At 54.2% G+C, this 17,057-nt stretch overlaps 3 protein-coding genes across 6 annotated transcripts in view; 2 read left to right on the top strand and 1 right to left on the bottom strand.

Annotated features, from left to right (window-relative positions):
* Positions 1-2,248: 2,248 nt before the first annotated feature.
* Positions 2,249-5,550, top strand: PABPN1L (poly(A) binding protein nuclear 1 like, cytoplasmic). Its single transcript, XM_023761105.1, is given in 8 exon segments — positions 2,249-2,464; positions 2,897-2,997; positions 3,275-3,359; positions 4,114-4,220; positions 4,318-4,344; positions 4,346-4,403; positions 5,029-5,200; positions 5,369-5,550. Coding segments are annotated over 8 exon segments (948 nt in total).
* Positions 5,551-8,092: 2,542 nt separating this feature from the next.
* TRAPPC2L (trafficking protein particle complex 2 like) lies at positions 8,093-12,387 on the bottom strand. 2 transcript variants are annotated; one of them, XM_006097348.3, is made up of 5 exons: positions 12,296-12,387; positions 10,674-10,846; positions 9,425-9,512; positions 9,215-9,294; positions 8,093-8,278 (listed from the first exon to the last, which is right to left on the bottom strand). In XM_006097348.3, the coding sequence occupies exons 1-5, from the start codon at positions 12,326-12,328 to the stop codon at positions 8,233-8,235; spliced, it is 420 nt and encodes a 139-aa protein (XP_006097410.1). In that variant the 5' UTR covers positions 12,329-12,387; the 3' UTR covers positions 8,093-8,232. The 2 variants fall into 2 exon arrangements, with proteins under 2 accessions (XP_006097410.1, XP_023616843.1); XM_023761075.1 differs by having other exon boundaries at positions 10,674-10,823; positions 12,296-12,376.
* Positions 12,388-12,410: 23 nt separating this feature from the next.
* The window catches only part of GALNS (galactosamine (N-acetyl)-6-sulfatase), a 29,726-nt gene continuing 25,079 nt past the window's right edge, over positions 12,411-17,057 (top strand). Inside the window, exon 1 of one of the 3 annotated variants that reach the window (XM_006097349.3) lies at positions 12,411-12,619. In XM_006097349.3, coding sequence (XP_006097411.1) covers positions 12,503-12,619 — 117 coding nt within the window. In that variant the 5' untranslated portion in view covers positions 12,411-12,502. The remainder of the gene's footprint in view (positions 12,620-17,057) is intronic. The other 2 variants (XM_014463134.2, XM_023761074.1) reach the window with 2 other exon arrangements.

Here is a 17,057-nt window from a genome sequence, read left to right as displayed (position 1 = left end):
TGGGCCCCGAGCCCCACTGCCTGTGGCAGTGCCAGGCACCTCCCATAAGACCCTGAGCCTGGACACTAAGGGAAGGGACACCTTGATCCTAAGGAGCCAGAGTGTCAGCCATGGTGCCCCAGTTCCTGGGGCAGGTCCCATCCAGAGTCGGGCGCCCAGTACTCAGCACTCCTGGTTCACAGGCAGCCCCTGGGGGAGGGATGTTATTAATACTCGAGACCAGGTTTGGAACATGGTGTATTTTGAAAGGCATCATTGGAAAGGCCAGTGTGGAGGCGAGGCTGTCCCCACGCCAGGCGGCTGGCGGGAGCCCCAGCTGGGCCTGGTGTGTCAGCAATCTCAGCATAGAGTGGGATGACAACGTTTTTCCATTGCAGAGGCTGAGCTCAGAGGGAGGCTGCCGGGCCCGGGCCTGAGTCCAGCGGCTCTCGGCTTGGACACAGCACCGCGATGTCCTGCCTCCCACGTGGAGGTAGAGGGAAGGGCCCTGACCAGAGGCCCTCCATGGGGTCTTAGACCCACAGGAGGGAGGGGACCAACTGCCTCGTGTTAGGGAAGAAAGACAGGCTGTGGCTGCACTTCCATCCCTGTCCAGCCAGCCCTGTCCTCAGTGCAGACTTGGACGCTGCCTTGAGGCACCTTGGCCTGTCAGGAGAGACCTGGGCAAGTGTCATTTATATGGGACAGACATCAGGCGAGGTCCAGGCACAGTGGCCACAAGGAGGAGGGACAATCAGGGAGGCTCCCTGGAAGTAGTACAGTGACAATAGTGCCCCCTAGAGTCGTGCACATGTAAATGTGGAGACGGAAAAAGGGGAGAGTCAAGGACCTGCATTTGAGCTGGGAGGCCAGCACATACAGGACCACAGCCTGGGGCCATGAGAATCTGCCTGGAGACCACCTTCTTCGGGGACCAAGGGGACACCATGCAGTTTTCAGCTCAGCCTCAATGGCGGTGAGAACAGAACCGGGTAAAGGGAAGGGGAAGTCAGACAAAGAGGCAGGGGCCCACGCTTGCCAGGGCTGGGGCGGGAGCCACAAGTGTCCCCACTTCCAGGACAATGTCTCATCCCCTCACACCTGCAGCCCCCACCGCCCCCCACACCCCGGGGGAGGAATGCTACTCCAGCTCCAAGCTCACAGTCCAGGTCTACTGTGGCCTGCAACTCTCCCCCCAGTTCCAAATTCCCAGGGAAGAGACCCCAATTAGCCAAACTTGGACCTACTAGTTATGCCCTGGAGTAGGCAAACACACTAGAAGGGCCCCCCATAAAAATGCCAGGAGGACAGAAAAGCCACAACAGTAGCTCCACCAACGCTGAGCCAGGCGAGGACAGATGGAGGAGACCAGGGCACACAGGGACACGGGCCTGCAGCTGCCCTCCACGGGCAGCAGTGAGGAGCGGTAGAGGCGGAAGAAGCAAGCTTTATAAATTGCCTTCAGGTGCCCAAGATCCATTGCCTGATCTGCACATAATTCAACCATTGTGTCCTGTAGCCAGAGCAGGATTCTGGCTTCGTTTATGTAGCTCCTACCTAAAAGCTGATCCAGAACTGGAGTGGGGGAAGGGCCCATGGGGAATGGATGGATGGATGGATGGATGGGTGGACCTCTGACCCCTGGGCAACCACCCTGTCCTCACCCCTCCAGGCCTTTGCTCAAGCTGTTCCCTCTGCCCAGGCCGTCCTTGGCCCCAGCTCTCCCTGACCCAGTCCATCAAATGTGGCTCAAATGCCACCTCCTCCAGGAAGGTTGCTCTGAACCCTATACCATCCTTCCTCCTTCTGTGCACTCGGATAATTTGTTCATGTCTGTGTCATAACAGGGCCTACCACTGAAGTATAACACTGATCAAGGTATGTGGACTGGCGACTCCAGTGAGCTTCCTGGGTTGTCATTGCCCGTGGCTCAGGCCTTGAAGCCTGGCTGAGCTGACACAGGGGAGGCTCCCCTGGACTCTGCCTCAGCTGCACTCCTCTCTCCAGCTGGAGAGTCCTAGAGATGCCTGCCCAGTGAGTAAGAAGCGGACGGGCCGGTGTCCATGGCCTGTGACTCCTCAGGGCCCAGAAGCCAGTCTGGAGTTTGGCTGCAGCTGGAGGCCTTTTAGGTGCTTAGTGGGAGCAGCTGGCCTGGAGGGGCCTAAAACCCAAGGAGGGCGCCAGTAGGTGCTGGTGTGGAAGTGAGCATTGGAGGCCTTGTCTGCCCTGCCCTTCACTTCATCCTCACCCATCAGGCCTTTCTGTAGACATGCTCTTTCCACCCCCCACCGAGGCCTGGCCCCAGAGGTTTTCCTCAGACCCCGAGGCCCAAGGCTGGGGGGTCTGGAGCTGGACTGAGAAGACCCCTCTGAAGCCAGAGGGTGGGAAAGTGGAGGATGATGAGGAAGATACAGGCTTCCCCCCGTTTCTAATGGACAGGGAGGACCTGTCTGAGGACCTGGCTGAGTACTCAGTTCCAGACCAGGTAACAGCTTCGTGGAGCACAGCTGCCTGGAGCATCAGGTAGAGGCTGGCCGGGGACCTTGGGCACCCTGTGTATGGGGGCAGGTGGTGGGGGCAGGAGATGAACTACCGCAGCTCTGACCTCGGGGGTGAGAGGCCACTGTCCCTTGCCTGGAAGAGGGTAGTGGGGATGCCCATCCCTGCACAGGCTGGAGGGAGCAGGGCAACCTGTCTGGCCTGAAGGGGCCTTTGTCTGTTGGGGGAGGATTACAGGAGCTTCTCTGTGTCCCAAGTCCACATGGCCTTCCCATTCCTCTTGGAGAAGCCCCCAGCATGTTCCTGATGGGTCACCAACCCTGAGGACCACTGGGGTCAGGCCTGCCTCCCTCTGCCCTCCCTCAAGAGGGGCCTGGGTGCCCTGCCTTGGGGCTCAGCCTGGGCTATATGCTAGCAGGAGCTGGAGGCCATCAAACTGAAGCTGTGGGCCATGGAACAGGCCCAGGGGCCAGAGCTGCCCAGGGCGCAGGACCAGGTCGGAAAAGAGGAGGCAGCTAGGTCTGTGCTGGCCCAGCAGCGACTGAGTCCTGAGACAGGTAGGAGCCAGCGGGCCAGGTGGACCCCTTCCCTGGGTGGGTGGGCAGGCCCCCGAGTCCTTGGGCTTGCAGCTCTGAGCCCCCTTCCTCCTCTGTAAACCAGGGTGGGCTGTGAGCTGCTGCTGAGAAAGGGCCAGCTCACAAGGAGTGTTGGCCCAGCAGATGACAGTTAAGTCCTTCTAGAACAGGCCCCAGGAGTGAGAAGTGAGCCATAAACATGAGGTGTCTGCCCTTAGCAGCTGCCCAGAGCCCGGCCCACCCCTGTCCTGCTCTGGGGTCCCTGAGAAGGTGGAAATGGACCACAGATCCATGTACGTGGGCAACGTGAGGGCAGAAGGGGAGTGAGATGGGGTCTTTTTAGGGGCCACTTTGGTCTGCTTCTTCCTCCTGATTGTGAGGATTAAAGGAAGGGACTCGGCCCAGCCGGTGTGGCTCAGTGGTTGAACATGGACCCATGCACCAAGAGGTTCCATTTCTGGTCAGGGCACACGCCCGGATTGCAGGCTTGATACCCAGTAGGGGGCGTGCAGGAGGCAGCCAATTGATGATGTTTCTCTCATCGATGTTTCTATTCTCTCCCTTCCTCTCTCTAAAATCAATAAAAACATATTTTAAAAAATAAGGAAGGGACATGTATGGGGGCAAACTCAAAGCCACACAGGCCTGAGGGAAGAAACTAGAGGGTGGTGGGTCTAAAGAGGTGGGAAGGGCCTGTGGGCCTGTGTGGTCGAGTGTTCTGATTCTCCAACGTGAGTGGGAGTCAGGATTTCCACATGAAATCTCCCAGTTGGCCAATCATTGGCAGCAAACTCCACTTTATAAAGCCATACACTCTGCACAGGCCAAATAAACATGGGGGTGTTGCCTAACACATGAGGGTGTTCATCTCGTTTCCCAGTCCACCTCCAACAGGGGTGGGGGCAGAGGCCTGGGCCAACTCCCCCACCCTGGGCTCCAGTCAACCCCTCTCTACCAAGAAAACATGCTGCAGGGGGGCCAGAAGGGGGAGGCTCAGGGGGGAGACCCCCGAGGGGGAGGCCTCTGCAACAGCGCCCTCACCAGGCCGTGCCCGTATCAGGTGGACTATAGGGTCACTGCTGAGGAGCTGGAGGCCTACTTCAACATCTGTGGGGAGGTCCAGCAGGTCACCATCCTGTGCAACAAGTTTTCTGGACACCCCAAAGGGTCGGTACAGGGCTGTGAGGAGGGGGCTGGGCACCCCAGGGAACTGCCCGGCATGGGTGGCCTGGGCTGGCCCTCACCAGCCCTCATTTCACCCCAGCTATGCCTACATCGAGTTTGCTACTGAGCTCAGCCCAGGCTGCTGTGGGGCTGGACAAGAGCATCTTCCAGGGCCGGGTCATCAAGGTGTGTGAGCCCCATGAGTCACCAGGGCACCTTGAGATGGGGGCACTGGGGTGCATGGACTCGCTCTGAGCTTCTCTACATTAAGCCATTAACCCCTGAGGTGCCAGGAATGCAGGCAGAGGGAGGCTGACACACAGAGAGGTTGACACACTGCCCAACCTGACCCTTCTCCATCTCCCAGCATCTCTTGGCACACCTGCTGGGCAGCAGGGAAGGAGTGGAGGCACCCCAGACCCCAAAGGGTTTGTCTTGCATGTGGCACTGGGGAGGCACCCCTCCCAAACTGGATCTCACCTCATGAAGGGAGAGATGTTGGCTAAACAGGGACACATCAAGTGGCCACAGCTGTGTCCAGACAGTTTAGAACTAAGTGGGGATCTTGAGAAAGTGGTGAACAAGATTAGGGTCTGATGCCTTGGGAGGCGCCGTGCCCGGGATGCCACGAGGGTCTGGTGGGCTCTGGGGCCTGTGCACACCACCTGTGAGCTTCCAGCAAAGAAACCCAGGAAGCCCCAAGGATCACTGGCAGCCACCAGAAGCTGGAGAGGAGCCTGGAACGGATCCTCCCTCAGAATGGCCAGAAGGACCCACTCTGCTGACACCTTGACTTGACTCTGGCCTCCAGACGGTGAGAGTACATTGCTATTGTTTGAAGTCCCTTCCCCCTCCAGTGAAAAGGTGGGTGGAAGGTCTGAGTGTCAGGAACCGTGCCAAGGTCACCCAGCAGCTCAGGGCAGAGCCAGGCTTGGTCGAGGAATTTCTGAGCGTGGTCGGGACCATGAGCAGTGGGGCCGCAGGTGAGGCATGCCACCAGAGGTGGTTCCCGAGCTGCAGATTCTGTAGCACCTGGCAGATGACACCAGCTCCTGCCAGCTCAGCACCTTAGGCCTCAGCAAGGGGAGTCTGTGTTGGTCTTGATACCCTCATCATGCGTGTTGGCTTTTCTGTTAATGTCCTGCTGACAGTCTTCTACCCCAACCAGTTCCTCTTTAGATGCATTTTCTTGATCCTTTCTGTGTGGCCACTTCGAGGACAGAGTGAGCCCAGGGGTCCCTCCTTTCCTGTGGACTGCAGGCCTGAGCAGACTAAGGTGGAAGAAGGATGGAAAGCGCTCCTGGACGTGGCTGCCATGGGCTCTGAGCAGTGAGCCACTGAGCAGACTGGAGTGGCTGTGCCTGGAGAAAGCCCGGACACACGGTTTCCCTTGCCCCTGTCTGGTCTGGGCCAGAAGGACAGAAAGGGAGAGGCACTGATGCCCGAGGGAAGACTGACTGCTGGCAGTGAACTTCAGCTGAAGAAATCATCTGGAACAACAGCCAAGGGCTGACTAGGACCTGCAACCGAGAGGCTCAGCCCTGGGGTGGCAGAGGAAAGCCAGGCAGGTGGCTCTCAACAGGCCACCTCCTGTATAAAGATGCAAAAAGATAACGTGAAACTGCCATCTGACAGTTCTGCTGGCAGAACAAAGACTCACACATTACTTCCGACCTTGGTTTCCTCACACTTAAAATGGGAATGCAACCTAACAATGTGTGTGAAAACTCCCTAATGTAGAAAGCACTTATGAGTTGGTTGGCTGTAAATACAGAAAAACCCAAATAGCAATGGCCTCAACAAGGGTTTCTTTTCTTTTCTTTTTTTTACATAAAAAAATACTGAATGCAAGTAGCTAAGAGCTGGTATGTCAGCAAAGACACAGGCTCCTGCTAGCTTTTTGCTCCCTGTCCTTAGGGGATGAGCTCCAGCCATCACATTCAAGTTTTAGGCAGGAAGAAGGGAGAAGATGACAAAGGACTCCATCTGTCATGTGAACCCCCTTTTGAAGTATCTTTCCTGAAAGTCTCTCCCAACATCATTCACTTACATGCCATAAAAACTACCTATCCTTGCGTGCTATGAAAGGTAGGAAATATCTTTTGTCTAGTCAATGGTCCTCAATAATGTAAGTAAGGAAGCAAGGAAGAATGGATACTGGGTCGGCAACTTGCAATCCCTATCAGAGCCACTGCTCAGGCAGAAGAGATCACTATCAAAACCTCAACCATGGACTGCAGGGAAGAAATCCTGTGAGGGGGGGCCAACGGTCCACTGGCATTGCAACCAACGCCTGCTTGGTACTTCTCAGCCCTACTCTAGGTTTCCCACTTCCACCAGCAGTGAGGCAGGAGAGGGGGACTGGGACATGTTTTTAACACACATTCCTAGCTGTTGTTTTTATTTCTGTAACTTAAAAAGTAAACCTAACCCTAACGGGTTTGGCTCAGTGGATAGAGCGTCGGCCTGCGGACTGAAGGGTCCCAGGTTCGATTCCGGTTACGGGCATGTACCTTGGTTGCAGGCACATCCCCAGTAGGGGGTGTGCAGGAGGCAATTGATCGATGTTTCTCTCTCATCGATGTTTCTAACTCTCTATCCCTCTCCCTTCCTCTCTGTAAAAAATCAATAAAATATATTTTAAAAAAAAAAGTAATCCTGTGCTTGTTAGAAGGGAAGGAAATCCAAAAGGGTGCGTAGAAAAGTTCATCTCCCCAACCGAAGGACTTGTATGCATGCATATAAGCATAACTAATGGACATAAGACACTGGGGGGTAAGGTAGGACAGGGGATTGTCAAGGGCAGCGGGGGGGGAAGGACACATATGTAATACCGTTTGTAATACTTATTATAATATTTTTTTAAAAAAGAATAAAAAAAAAAAGAAAAAAAAAAAGAAAAGAAAAGTTCATCTCCCAGTTCCAGCCCTAGGCTCACCAATGTACAGCCCATTCCCCCAGGGATCTGAGCCACTTTCCTCCTGGTCAGAGACCCTCTCCCCAGTGACTGAGGGCGGGAGGGAAGGACTCCTGATGCAGCGTCTGTCTTGGGGCGCTGACTCAAGGAAGCTAGCCAACAGCTGTGTGCGCTGAATACAACTTGGAGCAGACTGTGGGGCTCAGACTCAGCAGGTCCCTGTCGCCTCTCCTACTTCACAGGACACAAAAATGGCAAAGAACCTGGGTGCCTGACCCCAGAAGGGCTGACACGTCAGCCACAGTCAACTATTAGGACTGTCCTCCCGACTTGGCTGAGCAAGCCTCTGGGGATGCAGAATGTAGACATCTAATTACATCAGCTCCTCCTCAAATGTAAGCCCTCCCCCCTCCCCCCGCAGGCAGTTTGCCCTCGAGCCTGAGGCGCAGCAGGGGACTCAGAGCCTAATCCCATCCAGCCCTCAAGCCACTAGAAACACTGTGCACCAACAGATGGAAGAGGCTCCTTCATGCTCAGAAAGCAACAGCCACAGGTGAGATGCTGCAGTTAGACAAAGTGGCCTAGATCTCCTAACAGCTGCCTCCCAAGGTTGGGCCAAGTCCAGACATCAGGCTGATGCAAGACCAGAAAGAGAACTTCTCCCTGTGGAGGAAGTTCTAAATCTGGCCATCGAGGCCTTATACAGCACCCCACCTGGTCAGCCACTGGAGGGCGCCACAAGAGCAGCTGACGGGACAGAGAGGCTGCCCCATGGCCAAAGCCTCTCCAGGGCTCCAAGCTCTGTGGGCTCCTACCAACCAGCTCCCACTGCCCCTTCGTGCCTGTGGGGACAACGGCTCCCTGCTATCTTGTCCCTGACCTCTGTCTGCCCCATCCCTGAAAAGTCCTGCATTAAACTCTCTCTAGTTAAACCGTCGGCAGAAGGAAAACACAAATCTGATGTCACAAGACCTTTAGTTGACATGCACCCCACCTGGCCTTGCACCCATGTGGGGTAAATGATAATAAATACACATCTACACAACACAGTTATGTACAAAACACTTCTCTTCAATCAACAGGCAGCAATCTTCTCACTCAACAGACCTGTATCATCATAGATGTCACCATGCTATCGAAGGCCCTGCAAAGAGAAACAGTGCAACTGAGAAGAGACCTGGCCCTCCACCCCGCCCAGAGGCAGGCTCTGTGGCCCTGCCTGAACCCCACGCCTCTCTGGGAGTCAGTCTTTAACGTCCAGATGAGTGAACTTAGCTGAGAGACCAGGACGTGTGTCCTGCCACACTTGGCAACGAGAATCTAAGTTCCTGCCTCCCCCTTCCCTCCAGGTTTCCCGAGGTCCTGCCCGCTGGATTCCCAGACAGGGTGGAGGAGCTGCAGTGTGGGCGTGCTGGGCTGCAGGGCCCCGAACAGCCCAGGAGACACAGGTTCTACATAACAGCACTGGCTTCTCCCCCCTGGGGCCCAAGATGACCCAAAACACAGTATCACCAGAGGAAGGGCCTGGTTCAGGTCACTGTAGTGTCCTCACACCTATGGGCTGCAAGAAGCCCCTTGGGAAGCGTGTCTAGAAATGTATGGAATTCCCAGGAGCAGGCTTGGAGTGTGTGAATGCTTCTTTCCGAAGCAACTTCATGACATTCCAAAATTAAAAGACTATTTGAAGGCTATTTGAAGATATCTGCAATCCAATTTCCTCACCATTCAAGTTCAATATCAAAGACAAAATTAGGCATTAACAGGAGGATGTTTTCCCAGAAGGCTCCTGTCCATATGCCTGAGCCCTCACTGGGTTCTGCGACGGTGCCCCAGTACCTATTGGGGGCACATGGGAAAACAAATAGGCGAGCTCTGTCCCCCAAGTCCCATCTGTTTTATATGTTGGCGATATGGGTGAGAGTTTGCTTGAAAAAATAGAGTTCTGCTGCTTCAGAATTGCTGCCTTAGGAGAACAGTGTCCATTGCTTAAAAAGACCTTCCCTCCCTCACTTTCAACATCATTGCCTTTTAACAAGGCAGGGCCTACAAATGAAGGTAGCAAACATGATAGTAGGCCCACCTGGACTGAATGCGGTCCCCTGGGTTATAGAAGGGGTTACACATCACATCAGTGTAGGAATTGTGCAGCTTCCGGAACATCTGCAATAAGAACCAACATTTTTAATTCACATGTACACAGGATTACTGCCATATTTTTTGCCTCTCAACATTTTTAAACAAAGGGAAAACAAACAGCCCCAGGCACAGCCTACAGACCCCCTGCACTTACACTGCGAATCTCATTATCACGAAGTGCTGTGTTGGAAGAATCCACCACCATAACAAACTTCACCTTGGAATTGGTCACGTAGCCATATCTGCACAGCTGGTTAGGGAACAAGCTGTCAACACAGGGACTCTGTGACAACATGAAACAGCCTCACTTGAGAGTGTGAAAGCAGAAGGCCATCTGTGCACGCCCCTGGCTCCAAAGCCACTTTGGGAAACATGGCAAACCTTGCATCACAGGAAATGCCCCAGGCTGGGCCTGTCTTGCTGGGTGTGACTGGACACCTCCTGGGGGCAGCTTCTGGTGTTTACTAGAGAAGCAAAGGGCAGGCAGCTAAACCCCACCCTGATTCAAACTCCAAGGCTGTCCTGCCCAGGCCCTGCCCTCTTTATGAATCAATGCTTAGCTTGGTAGTGTTAACTGATAAACTAGAGATTTCACAAAGGACAAATCCTGCCTGCAGTGTCTACACCTCTAAAGGCCACTTCAACTCATAGAACACTGGCTCCCGGGCAAGCATCACTGTGGGCAAGCTACATTACTGCTTGTGGGAACATCTTTGAACTCCGTGGGTTTCAAGCCATCTGCCCCAAGGGAGTGGTCAAGATTTTACAGTGACTTGTGGGTTGCACCTGACAATGAAATGAGTGAACCGATCATTCCTTGCTCAGAAATGGTGGCCCCGCTGAGAAAGAAACCCTTGCAGGCATAAAGTAGGAGCTCCCCAGCTCTTCTATAAACCTGGCAAAGTCACAATTCTCTAGGTCAGTGGTTCTCAACCTTGGGTGCACATTAGAATCACCTGGGAATCTTTTTAAAATCCTGATTTCTGGGCCTCATCCTCTGGAAATTCTGTTTCTTTGTTATGGGGTGAGGCCACAACATTAGTAACAAAAAAACAGAATTTCCAGAGGATGAGGCCCAGAAATCAGGATTTTAAAAAGATTCCCGGGTGATTCTAATGTGCAGCCAAGGTTGAGAACCACTGCTCTAGGTAATTCAAGCCTGGCTTTTCCCACATTATCCTCCTAATTAAAGGAAAAAAGGGCAAAATCTCAATTAGCCTCAAGCGGCCCTAATTCCCCCTGGGCTGAAAGCCCTCACCTTTTTTCTTTTCAAGTGATGATACAAAATGCCTTCCGAGGTTATCTGATCCTACAGTACATCACACAACTTCAGGCGGAATCCCTGGATTCCAGCCCTGTGGGGAGGAGCCCGCTGACAGGCCCCTGCTGGCGGTGAAGGATACACCTTGTAGTCCTCTGTGGGGTACAGCAGGCCCAGGTAAAGCTCCCTCTGGTCCACCAGGGCCTTCCCCATTGCAGAGATCTTCTCATCCACCACGTCCAGGGACGTGTGCACCATGTAGTGGAACTTCAGCTCATTCTCCGTGGGGACACTGCGGATGTAAAGAGGGTAATTCTGCAAGAGAGGATGAGGGCAACTGAAGTGACGCGAATCCACTCTGTGCGCACCGACGATGAAAACGAGGCCAGAGCACTTGGGCGGAGGACCAGCCAAGCGCCAACTAGCCACACGAACACTCTCATTCTCTAGAACCCGTCGGTTAATTTTCCAGACTGTCGTGGGCACTGCCTTACATACTGCCTGCAAAGGGGCATCTCTAGGGTGGGCAGAAAAAAAAAAAAGTAAAGCTGATGTAATTAGATGTCTATATTCTGTGTCCCTTCTACTCTCTCACAAAAATGGATCTGAGCACAGTCTGACAACCTGTCACCTGGACAGGTCACTTACCTCCTCTGGGGGGCCCGGGCCCAGCCCCAGCACGCGCTCTCCTCCGGGCCCCCTACTACTGGCTGTTTCCTGATACACCACCTCTTGCAATCTCTTCACCGTAGCAGAGGCACTGGCCTGCCCTCTCACTGAACTCTTCCAGGCTTCGTTCAAACCTCCCTCCATCTCTTCATATTCATTAGAGTTAACAGCATCTTGCTGGGGGCTCCCTCATGTCACAATTCCCTTGCCTGGCGCTGCCCAGATACAGTGAACACTACACCGTCCCTGCTCTGAAGGGGCTGACATTGGTGGAGGCAGTCCCCAAATCCACCAACAAATAACGTGCTGTAGCTAAGAAGGAAGCCAGCGCCAGGAGCTCCGAGGCAGGAACGCCTCCTACGCCTGGTCTCATGGAGGACACAGAAGGGCCCTGTAACATGAGCACGTGGACAGCTCCCAGCTCAGAGACAGGACTCAGACACAGCTTTCTAAGGAAGTTAGACCTGCAGCGGCCAGCGAAGGGGCTGCAAGGTGGGGAAAGGGGGCCGGGGGAGAGGCGTCCAGGCGCAAAGCCGGCGGTGAGAGGGCAGAGCAGAGCCCGTCGCGGGGCTGCCAGTAATCCCGTTCTCTGGGGTGGAGGGCGTCACATATGGGGAGGGAGGAGGCGACCGGGTTATTCCGACAGTAGCACGGACAAGGAACGGAGAGACTTCAGGCGGGAGCGTGGCGCCATCTGGTTTGTTTTAAAGCAGCGCTGTGACTGCTGTGTGGTCTCTCGTCTGAGTGGGCGCCGGCGTGGCCCGGCGTGTGCGGTGGAGCAGGATGGAGAAGTGGGCGGCTGGCTCGGGGCGAGAAGGGGGTACCGGCGGGGGGGTCGGGGGCCGGGCCCCAGCGGGAAAGGAGGGCCCGGCTAGTGGGCGCCCGGGGATGACGCTTGCGCAGCTGCAGACGCGGATGTAGGCGGCGCCTCCCCGGAACCGCCCCGACGCCGTCCGCCCCGCGAAGTCCGCCGGCTGGTCCCTCCGGGGCCCTCCGGGCAGGGAAGGGGGAAGGCGGAGAGCGAGGGCGGGACCTGGGCGGGGGTACCGGCGAGCGCCGGAGCACTGCGGGGCCACCCGCCGCCCGCGTACGCACCTCCTTGGCGATCACCGCCACGCACACCGCCATCTTGGGAGGCCCGGTCGGCCACGTCACGTGACCCCCAGCCGGTCACGCGGCCGCCCGGGCCCCGCCCCTTCTGTCACTCAGCCGGCCTGGCCCCGCCCCGTCGCCCTGCCGGAAAAGCTGCCCGCCCTGTTCCCCGCCGCTGGCCCGGATCCTGCAGCGCCCGGCGTGGTTGCCATGGCGGCGGTTGCTGCGGCGATGCGGTGGCGGCTGCTGCAGGTGATAAGTGTAGCGGTGCTGGGGGCCAGTGGCACCCCGCAGCCACCCAACATCCTACTCCTGCTCATGGACGATGTGAGTGCGGGCTGGGCTCCGGGGGAACGCTGCGCACGGGGCGGCGGGTGGGGGCGGCCGTGGTGGTGGAGTCCGGTGGGAGGAACGGCCGTGAGGGCGGTCAGCCGGTGTAGGGGTAGCGCCTGGCCCCGCGGACTTCAGCCTGGCGGGCGAGTGACGCTGAAGCGAGGGCGTGATGTCCTGACTGGGAGAAGATCCCTCCGCGTTATTTGTTCCCTTTCTTGCCCCTCCCGCTCTGGAAGGGTGGAAGGGCCGCCCGGATCAGCTGCCGCCCCGCCAGGTGAGGACCAGTCTCGTAGCAGCCCCTGCTCAACCCTGCCCTCCCACCCCATGCGTCCAGGGGCAGGGAAGGGAGTGACAAGCTGACCAACGTCTGCCTGTTTAGAAAGTCGATTCTCTGCACAGGCCCTGCCCCAGAGCTGCCCCTGTCCACCTGGGCAGGTATCTCTGGCCCTGATGAGAATTCTAGTCACAGGTCAGGTCTTTAGCTGAAGTGGAATAATGTCCCCTGTCAGGTGTTTGTGGACCAGCCCTTTGGAGAGTAGCAAGGTAGCAGGATTCCTGCATGGGAACAAAGTGGTTCACTTGTCCCTTTGCAACTCTGCCCTGTGCACGTTTCCAGCCCGGGAGTGAAATAGGAATTCTGGTAAAGTGGGGATGCAGACAAACCTGGGCTGGAGGTCCTACTCCCCTGAGCTTGGAGAAGTTACTGGAGCTCTTGGAGCTTTGTGTCCTCTCCGTCCAGCTCTCCTCACGGTGATGTGAGGACTGAGGCAGGGCAGAGGGCAGGCTGTGATGTCAGGTCCTGTAGTATGATCAGACAGTGTCCTAGCATACAGCTCCCAAAGCGCTTGGAGTGAGAGTGGTGTCTGTGGTGTGGTAATGAGTTAGATGGCTGGGGCCCTGGGCAGCTTCAGGATGAGGTCCTCAGAAGGCCAAGGTGTGATTAGAGGTGTGAATGAAGCCTTCAGCACAGCCCTGACCTCCAGGGAGGGAAGAGTGAGTGGCTGGAGATTGAGTTCCGTCGCCAGAGGTCAATGATTCAGTCAATTGTGTAACAAGACCTCCTTTGGAAAAAACCCTAAACAACAGGAACATGTGGAGGAGCAGGAGAGAGCGGGGAGCTCCTTGTGCCTTCCCCATACCTCGGCCCAGGCACCTCTTCCTTTATAACGAACGTGTAATAGTAAATATAGCACTTTGCTGAGTTCTGTGAGCTGTTCTAGCAAATTGTGGAACTTGAGCAGCTCTGTACTCCCAACTCATAGCAGGTTGGTCAGAAGTTCAGGAGGCCCAGGACTTGTGGCCAGCCACAGGGGGTCAGTCATGTGGGATTGAGCCCTTGACCTGTGGGGTCTGAGGCAAGCTCCAGGTAGATAGCATCGGAACGGAACTGAATTGTTGGACTCCTAGCTGGTGCCCAGAAAATTGGAGAAGTGGCTGGTGTGGAAATCCCCCACAGTCAGTGTCAGAAGTGTTGTGAGTAAATACAGCTCAGAGTTCCCCAGAAGGCCAGCAAAGACGCTCACTGGAGCCTTTGAACGAAGGCCAGGAGCCTCACGTGGCTGTTGGACAGCCCTGGCTGGTCTGGATGGAGACGTGCCGAGTGTGTAAAATATACTCAGATTTTGAAGACTCAGTAAAAGAAAAAGAATGTTTAAAAAAAAAAAATCTCAGCCCTGGCCGGTAGCTCAGTTGGTTAGACCATCGTCCTGATAAGCCAAGGTTGCAGGTTCGATCCCCGCTCAGGGCACATACAAGACCCACCAATGATGCACAAATAAGTGGAACAACAAACTGATGTTTCTGTTTCTCTCTGTGTCTCTTCCTCTCTCTGTCTCTCTCTCTCTCAAGTCAATAAAATAAAAAAGAATTGATACTTTAAAAAATACATAAATAAAAAAAAAATCTCACTTAGCCCTGGCCGGTGTTCTCAGTGGTTAGAGGATCTCCCCCTCCCCCCACCCCCACCCCTCACCCCCATTATCGCACTGAAGGGTCGCAGGATCGATTCCCAGTCAAGGGCAGGTATCTGGATTGCAGTGTAGGTTTAATCCCCAGTCCGGGCGCATTCGGGAGGCAACCAATCAATGTGTCTCTTACATTGATGGTTCCCTCTCTCTCCTCTTGTTTTTCCTCTCTCTCCCTTCCTGTCCGTCTCTCTCCCTCTCCCTTCCTCCCTTCTACTCTCTCTAAAAATCAATGGAGAAAAATATCCTAAGGTGAGGATTAACAACAACAACAAATCTTACATAATTTTTTTATTATAATAATGATTTTTATTATGAAAAATTAACAGCATTCAGATTAACCTGAAAAGATCATAGAAACCCACCCATAATTCCACCACCCAGAGATAACACTGGACATGCTTATTTTTAGTCTCATAAACTCTTCAGATGATGACTGCTTCTATAGCAGGTTCTGCAGCCCTTCAGCTGATCCATCCTAATGGCCAGTAGGGAAACTGCTTCCCAATGAACAACACGTTAGTCTTGGAAATGCTTGCTTTTTGTTTCAATATTCCGTCTTCTAAAGCTGGAGTCCCTGTCAAGGCTTGTTCAAGCGGTCCCTTTTGAATGGTGAGACTCCAGCTGAGTGCTGTGTCTGCGAGGTTTCTGCCCCTTCCCCTTCTCTCCAGGGTGGCAGTGGGTGTGTGGAGCAAGTCATGTGCCCTCCAGATTATTGAAGGTTTGTTGAAGTGATAACATTTTGGATATACATGCATACTTCGGAGATTTTGCAGGTCTGGTTTCAGACCCCTGCAATAGAGCAAGTATTGCAATAAAGCAAGTATCACAATAAAGTGAGTCCTGACATTTTTGCTGGTGGAGAGTCATGCCTTCAGTTTATTAAAAAACAAAACACCTACGAAGCACGATGAAGCAACGTACAGATAAAATGAGGTATGCCTGTACTGAGTTAATGAGGCTATTAGAAAGTGCAAACTTACACAGGCAGCTCCTGTGTATTTCTGTTGGGAGTGTCGTTTAGGCCCTGGAGGTTCTGAGTGGTGGAGCATGACCAGCACTGGGAGTATTTTTACTCCAGAGGAGCTGAGGTGGGGAGCCTCCCTGCTTGGGTGCCCCCGGGTGGGGTAGCAGGAACCGGAACAGTGGCCAGGAGCCCCAGGGCTGGGCCTCTGTGGTGCTGTTTCCTTTTTGTGGCTTTGGGCTTCTCTGGCAGCTGAAACCAAAGAAGTCTGGAAGACTTTTGCCCTGGTCAGCAAATGTGGACAAGTCAGGACTTTTTGGTGGGAAATAACAGAAAATGCATGCAAAGTGACTTATGCAAATAGGAAACCCAACTCTCCTGACTGGACAGCCCGGGGCAGCCTTGACTTCAGGCAGCGGGATCCAGAAGCCCCTTGCCTGTGCCTTCACCCGTCTTTATGGTCAGCAGGCCCAGTGAGAGGGCGCATTCCGTGAAGACTCAGTTCGTACCCCTGAGCCAGGCTCGCTGGCTGGGGAGGGGTCTGCTGGCCTATGTAGCCGAGGCCTCTGGCCAAACACCCCCCTCACTCCCACCCCAGAGCCAGTCAGGGAGCAGGATGGAGAGGGCAGGCAGACCCTTTCATCCAGGGTGGCACCTTATATAGTAAATGGGAACATGGGCCCCTTCCCGTGCTCCAACTGCCCTCCCACCCTGTGGGAAATATAGTGAAGGCCACCAGTAAGCGGACTGTGAGACCTTGGGAGCCTAGCCAGCTCCTCAGTCAAGAAAACAGCTAGTGTTTTGATCTCACATGCCTTTTTTCTGTTTTCCTTTTTTTTTTTTTTATCCTGGCCTGAGGATTTTCCATTTATTTTTAGAGAGAGTGGAAAAGAGGAAGAGAGCAAGGAGAGAGAGAGAGAAAAAAAAACCTCAATGTGAGAAAGACACATTGATTGATTGCCTCCCACACACACCCTAACCCAGGCCAGGGATTGAGCCCTTGACCAGGAATCAAACCTGTGACCCTTCAGTCCGCAGGCTGATGTTCTAACCACTGAGAAACCGGCTAGGGCATGTTTTTCTGTTTTCAGGACTCTATAAAACCTTGTGCTGGGAAAGTCTTGGGTGACAGTAAAACAATAGCACTGGCTGGCCACCCCCTAGTGCAGTGGTTCTCAACCTTCCTAATGCCGCGACCCTTCAATATAGTTCCTCATGTTGTGACCCCCAACCATAAAATTATTTTTGTTGCTACTTCATAACTGTAATTTTGCTACTGTTATGAATCATAATGTAAATATCTGATATGCAGGATGTATTTTCATTATTACAAATTGAACATAATTAAAGCATAGTGATTAATCACAAAAACAATATGTAATTATATATGTGTTTTCCGATGGTCTTAGGCGACCCCTGTGAAAGGGTCATTCGACCTCCAAAGGGTCGCGACCCACAGGTTGAGAACCTCTGCCCTAGTGCATCTGCAGGCCGGATAAGACTT

The sequence above is a fragment of the Myotis lucifugus genome, unplaced genomic scaffold (genome assembly GCF_000147115.1).
Source record: "Myotis lucifugus unplaced genomic scaffold, Myoluc2.0 scaffold_198, whole genome shotgun sequence".
In the NCBI taxonomy this organism is placed as follows: domain Eukaryota; kingdom Metazoa; phylum Chordata; class Mammalia; order Chiroptera; family Vespertilionidae; genus Myotis; species Myotis lucifugus.
This window is presented reverse-complemented; position numbering and strand designations above follow the sequence as displayed.